At 44.0% G+C, this 7173-nt stretch overlaps 1 protein-coding gene across 1 annotated transcript; it reads right to left on the bottom strand.

Annotated features, from left to right (window-relative positions):
- Window positions 1-5374: 5374 nt before the first annotated feature.
- On the bottom strand, window positions 5375-6946 carry ACRALDRAFT_1077621 (uncharacterized protein). Its single transcript, XM_071018665.1, has 3 exons — window positions 6674-6946; window positions 5937-6607; window positions 5375-5874 (listed from the first exon to the last, which is right to left on the bottom strand). Exons 1-3 carry the CDS (start codon window positions 6878-6880, stop codon window positions 5601-5603), a joined length of 1152 nt encoding a protein of 383 aa, XP_070872258.1. The 5' UTR covers window positions 6881-6946; the 3' UTR covers window positions 5375-5600.
- Between the last annotated feature and the right edge of the window lie 227 nt (window positions 6947-7173).

The raw sequence follows: 7173 nt of genomic DNA, 5'->3' as shown, positions 1-7173 counted from the left end.
TTTTGAAGCTATTTACGCCGAGCTGCCTATAGCTATAATAACGATGACCTTAAATACGACTATCTATTTAAGCCATAAAGACTAGGAACTATAGAAGCGCCTCTATAAAGTCAGGGCCCGTAGTAACGGAGTCTAGGACTTCCTACGCCCTAACGATCCAGCACCTAGGCCGTAGCGAGCCACCCGTCCCGAATTTACCTCCTACGCCTCTATCGCTAATATTAACGGATAACCCACTAATATATCCGAGCTAACGGTTATAGGTAAGGCCGTATATACCGAAGATTACCGCCGATATAAAGAAGATCGTAAGGACTACGAGACCTATTAGAAGGGTATTAACGGTATACTTAAGTGGGTAGAAGAGTCTATCGTAGCGAAGAGACGGAAGGCCCTAATAAAGGGCACGACCCCGGAAAAGATCTACGAAGTAGTGTAAGCCGACGCCGTACCCTATATCGCGACCCGTATAAAAGACTCCTAAAAGAACTACGATCTATATAAGAATAAGCCGCCCACTAACCCTTAGAAGGTGGGCGCCTAGCTAGACGATTAGTAGGACCGGCTTTAGGACTATTATAACGTCGGGATATATAATAAGCCCCGGGAGATTTAGATTAACGATTTCTTTAACGCTATACGACCTGCCCTAGGTAACTAGGTGGATATAAAGGAAGTAACGCTAGACCTTAAAACAGTATTAGCGATAGCCCTTATCGCGGAAGGGAAGAAGGCGGCGGAATAACTTAACGTGCCGCCTACACGAAGCCATAGAACGGTAGCCTTCCCGGCCTTAAACCTAGGCGATAATAATAACGGACTATAATAGGCCGGGAGGGCTAACCGGAATAGTAACCGGACCGGAGCCTAGCGGGGCCGCGGTGCCTACCCTAAAGGTAAGTTAACTAACCGTATAAGCTCTAAGCGCCGGTAATCCCTTTTCTATAAGGACGAGTGCCCCGTATATTACCGGCGCGGCCACGATCTATAAGGCTACTAGATTCTATTCCTAGAGTTAGCGCCGGAGGGTTTTTAAGCTAACGACTCTATTAGGAGGCTCGTGGAGAAGTCCCTTAGGATAGACCGGGACCTATAGGGCGCCGTGGAGAAGATTAGGTCTCGGAATAAAAAAAAGAGGACCGCCGTTACCGCCGCCGAATATAAAGTGACCGATAATAACGACGGTGGCGGCGGCGGTAATAGCGATAATAATAATAAAGTCCTTAAGGAGGCGTGACTATGTACGGCTATAAGAGCCGCCGCCACCGAACTTAAAGTAACCGATAATAATAAAGTCGGTGGCGGCGGTAAAGTGACCGATAATAATAATAAGGTTTTCTTTAAAATTAAGAAGACCACGAAGCTAGAAAAGCTTATAAATATATCCTGTAAAAGGTAAGGTAAGGCGTTAAACACTATCCGTTCCGAGTCACGCCGGCTAGAAGGTCTGGCGGCCGCCCTCTTAGCCGCCGTATATCCTTTACGGTAGTCCGCTATATTAGACTTAGGTACTACCTCCCACGTTTTTGATAATAGAAGCAGATTTACGGATTATAGACCGGCCCGGCCTAGTAACGTTATAATCGCCGGCACTATAACGGTACCGATTTAAGGGTACGGAGACGTTATTATTATAATAAAAGGAACGGCCGGCCCGATAAAGTTCCGGTTAAAAGACGTAGCCTACTATAAAGATTTTATCTATAACTTAGTCTCTAATAAGAAGATACGTTAGAACGGTTACTAGTAGGATTAAGAGCCGCCGAACGATTATATACGCCGCTATAACCGATTAATCCTTTATAAGCTAAGTGTCTACTACGATTAAACCGTTATAGAGCGCTTTCTAGTCACTAACGCCCTAGCTACTCTTCTAGCCTCGAATCTACTAATCCGAAAACCGATTAAATAGGCAGCTAGCTAAGCCGATAGTAACCTATAGTATCTCCGGTTAGGGCACGCTGGCCCTAATATAATAAAATAACTAAAAGAGTAGTCATAGGGCGTTAAACTAAAGGGGCCTAGAACGGTAGAGTGCGACGCCTGCGCCTAATTAAAGATAAGTCGTTAAGTTAGCCGGAGGACCCGTATAACTCTAAGCTACGCCGGTAAGAGGTAGGCGATCGATTTCACGGAGTTCCTACTAACCGCTTAGGGCTACGTACGGATTATATTCTTTACGGATCGATATAGCGGATTCGTGGCCTGCTATGTTATAACGTTAAAAAGGGCCTCCGATATCTATATAGTCATAAACTAATATATACGATAGGTTCAGAGTTAATTTAACCGGCAGGTACGGGTCTTTAAGTATAATAACAACCTAATATAATCGTTCAAAATACAGGGCGTAGTCAAGGGTTTTAGTATCCAATTAGAGTCCTCTTTAGCAGAGACCCCCGTATAGATCGGTGGTGCCGAAAGATCTAGGGCTATTATCGTGGAGAAGGCACGAGCTATACGAATACACTCCCGATTACCCGATTTCCTATGGGTTAAAGTCGTTCCTACTACCGCTTATATATAAAACAGAACGCCTAAATAACGCCTTAGCTGGAAGACCCTGTTCGAAGTTATCTATTAACGTAAGCCGTAGCTAGGGCACCTTCGGGCCTTTAGTTATAAAGCTTTTCCTATAACCAGAGCAGCTCTAATAAAGTCTAGAAAGCTTTAAAACCGGCTAGCGCCGCGGGCCTATATCGGTTATCTCGTGGGCTATGATTTAACTAATATTTACCGTATCTGGGTTCCTAGTCTTCGACGGAACGGGATTATACGCACACGTAACGTTATTTTCAACGAATAAGAATATTTTAATAGCAGACTCGAAGCCCTAAAAGACGATTTACGTTAATTAATAGAAGAGTAACTAGCGGATATTATTAATTAGATCCGCCTACTAGAGTTATATATAATTACGTAAGATAAGGTAGCCGATAAGGTAGCCGATAAGGTAGCCGATACGTTTATAATAGTATACTTCGAGCCTATTCTTTAGTCGGGCAGCGAGGTTAACGAACCTCTCCTAAGGGCTACGCCTGCCGGCCTCGAGGCTTGGGGGGTGGAACCGTTTATAGCGCCTAAGAGGCCGGAACGGTGGGAGGAGCTTATAGAGCCTACGAGGCCGGAGCTAGAAAAAGACTCTTTTACGGCCGCGATTAATCACTAACGCCTAGATAGTTACCTTCTAACTCCACCAGAAACCCCTCCTTAGGCAGGGCTTACGGCGGCTGCTTTTAAGGGCTATATGCCTATAAAGCAGGGGGGAGCTAAATTTCGAAGCTATAGCAGTAACCGAGTCTGGATCTTTGCTTTTAATGCAGGAAGATATGCTCTATTAGTCCGTAATTTGCATAGTAAGCCGCTAACGAAGTTAAAAATCAAAAAGGTATTTAAAAGACTCTGTAAGATATACCGTAAGTAACTGCCGGCCCCTCCGAGAAAGTAATAAGACCTTAAAAACCACCTATATAAAATCCTGTTCCGATAAGCCTAAAGGGATCACTTAAAGAGTTATAAAGAGATAGGCTCGTGGATTATAGTGCCGAAAGATAGGGCGAAGGGGTATTAAGTACTTAGCTATATATAGGTGATAACCTATATATTTAATAAGCACGGCTTTCTATAGAAGTATAAGGCTAGATTAGTGGTCCGCGGAGATTAATAGTATTAGGACTCGTTAAAAGATATATATATAGCCACGCTTACTAGTCGCTCCTTTAGATTATTAATAGCGATCGCCGCTTATTTCGACCTATCCTTAATATAGTATAACATCGTTAACGCCTTTATACACGGCCCTCTACCCCACGATATATATATACGGTTCCCGCCTAAGACCGCGGTGCCGGGTTAATTATTATTACTAAAGAAGGCGTTATACGGGCTACAGGAGTCTCTATTATTATAGCAAAAGCATATTATAGAAGTGCTAAAAAGAGACGAGTTTAAGATAGTGCCGTAAGAGCCCTGCAGCTTTATACGCCGTGGGCTAATCCTGTTCTTCTATATGGATAATATCGTGATCGGCTTTAAGGAAGACTTTAGGGAAGAGATAGAACAGGCTATCGTAAGCTTATAAGAGCATTATGCCCTATAAGGCGGGTAGCTATTATAGTGGTTCCTTAGGATTAAGGTTATTCGGGACCGTCCCTCGAGGAGGATATAGTTATTATAACGCGATTATATTATAAAGGTAGGATATCTATTATTAACGGTATCTAACTATAAACCTATAAGTCCTATAAAGTCGGCAAAGCTACTGCCGTACGCTAGGAAGTCTATTACCGTTAAGAGCTATTAACGAAATATAGGATTAGTTCTATACGTTATAGTGATTATACGCCCCGATATCGCCTTTATAGTATTATAACTCTATAGATTTAATATAAATCCGAGCCGTTAGTATCACGAAGTAGCCGACTATTTAATCCGATATTTATTAGCTATATAAACCTACGCCCTAGAACTAGGTAGTGGCGACTCTATTAAGGTGTTCACCGACGCGTCCTTTATAGATAACTTAATTAATCGTAAGAGCAGTTAGGTATTTATAATACGCCTATTTAGAGGCATAATAGCCTAGCGAGCTAATAAGTAAGCAACGGTAATAACGTTAATAATAGAGGTAGGGCTACTCTCGCTAGTATAAGGTACGAAAGAAGGGATATTTATAAAGAGGCTATTAGAGGCGATAGGTGTGATATTCGATAATCCACGATTAAAGATACGATATAATAATAGCTAAACAATACGCCTATTAACGGCGGAGATCGCTTAATTAAATACATGATTACGGCACGTGGATATATATAACTATTAGTTATAAGAGGCGTAGTAGTATAGAAGGATCGAAGTTAGCTACGTTAAAAGCGCCGATATAATAGCCGATAGATTAACAAAGGCCCTGTCTAGGGAAAAGTTTATAAGCTTTAGAAAATAGGTAGGAGTGATGGATATACAGAGACGCCTTTATATAAATAAGCTGGAGGAGATCTTACCGGAGTATCTGGAAGAGCTAGAAGAGAAGTTCGATAGGAGCTACGTGGACGTTATAGAAGGGGATATATCGATAGAAGACGCCTATAAATAACGTTAACTAAGCAACTGTTATATAGTTATTTAGTTAGGGGGGTGTGTCGCATAGGCTGGCCTAAAGCAGGTTCGGAGCGGGTTATTCCAGGCCCGAAAGTGGGAGTGGATCTGCCGCAGGAATAAGGGCAGGAACTTAGCACTACAATCAGAGATTTCTATAGAGTCAATTAAATCAACAGATCCATCGCTTATTTTACGCAATTGAGCTGTACGCTGTTTATAATAAGGATCCCTTTAATATATACTAGCTACTCTTCCTTAAAAGCTGCCTATAAGCAGTATTATTATTAATATAAATAACGTCCTTATAAGAAATAATAGATCTTAGAGCTTTAGGGAATAAGTATCCCTTATAGATATAGGTTACCTTACTTATCACTTTTGCTTACTCACGATATATACGAATATTATATCTATGTCTAAGCTGTCGGAATAATAGGCCTCAGAATCAAAGCAGTAGAATCTATTAATTTGCTGATGGGCTCGTAGGTGGATTCCTTATGCCGCTATTCTAAAACGACTTGTGACGAGGTACTCCGATGAGCTTCATGCCAATTCAGCAGTGCCAGAATATGACAAAGCGCGTTGCGCCTTCCCTCAGGCGATTGGAGATTGAACCATTCCGAGCTGTCCATATGAACATAAGTGTCCTTCTCGGGGTCTTCGGCGATGGCTTGTTGGGTTGCAACGTCCTCAGCATCGAGATATTCTAGGTAAGATGTTCCAAATCGAAAATGAATGAACCGCACGAAAGTACTAGTTGCCGCAACAAGGAACACCCTGCGGAAGCAAGAACGAGTCAGCATGGCGCAAACGAAAACTGCAGTGATACGGGGCCATACTCGTGCGCCAGAAGATCTTGTCTTCCTCTCCACGTGATCACCGCCTCACCCAGATACTGGGCCAAAGTCTCATCCGAGATCATGGGGTTGCCCTTGTTTGTCTCATCGTCGAACCGAATGTCTCTGAAGGACCTCTTCGCCTCGAGTAAGGCTAAGAACGGATGTTCTTCCTTCCAGCCATTGGGTACGCGGCGCATCAGACAGATCCCCCCGTCATCCTCAGCAGCGATGAGAGCTCCGTCCATAGTGGAAGCCAATGTCATCTTGCGCTCAACTCTGGGTCGTACCTCCATCTGACCGTTCTCGTCTTGGACAAGTATAAGGTGCAGCGCCAACTGGAGGAAGGATATAGCTAGGTGAACAGTAACCTCCTCGGGCTTGCTCCGTCGTGCGTCGTTCTCGTCCTCGCCAAAAGGCTCGCTGTGATCGGATCCAAACTCAGATGCTGATGGTATAGTCGGGGACGAGGAGCCCATAATCTCAAGACTGGAGTTCATAAATCCAGGATGTTCGACTTGGCTCCTATGGCGCTGGGGATGCGACCTGATCGCTTCGGGTGCCTCGGAGCGAACTGCGCGCGAGAGTGCAACCCAGAAGAACCCATCTGGCAGGCGCATAAGCTCGCCTTCTGAGCCGCTGTAGAGAGCACGCGGATTATTCCCGAGAACGGTCTGGAGTCGAGGACGGTCAATCTGCTGGCGGGTAGAATGGTGTTGGAAACATATGGGGCAGTGTACGTCATGACCAGGTCTTAGAACTGGTAGAAAGGCTTGCTCCCGACGATTGAGTAGGCGATACGCGATTAGGTGGCGACGGGTCCACCGACTAGCGGAAATATGAGCTTCCTTGCTGTTCAGCTGGTGCGTGACCTCTAACCCTCCATGTCGCAAGGATGCCTCCTTAAGCTCCTGGGGAGTGCGCACTAAATAAGGCTCAAAATTCATATCGGGAAAAGACGGGTGGAGGACAAGGAGAGGATAGGTAGAAGATAGGTAGACGATAGGTAGAAGATACCTGGTAGGTAGAAGATAGGTAGAAGATAGTAGAAGATGGTAGAAGATGTTGGATAGGGTAGACCGAAAACAGTAACAGAACAGGTTATTCCGTACCGAGATTAGATACGGGTTAGCTATAAGACTACTGGTATTATTACGCCCCCTGTTTACTATTTATTATCCACTTAGGCCCCGTTCGACAATTTAATCCTGTTATCAAGATTTCAACAAGAATTTTGTGC

This window comes from Sodiomyces alcalophilus (assembly GCF_042370955.1).
Source record: "Sodiomyces alcalophilus JCM 7366 unplaced genomic scaffold ACRALscaffold_7, whole genome shotgun sequence".
NCBI lineage: Eukaryota > Fungi > Ascomycota > Sordariomycetes > Glomerellales > Plectosphaerellaceae > Sodiomyces > Sodiomyces alcalophilus.
This window is presented reverse-complemented; position numbering and strand designations above follow the sequence as displayed.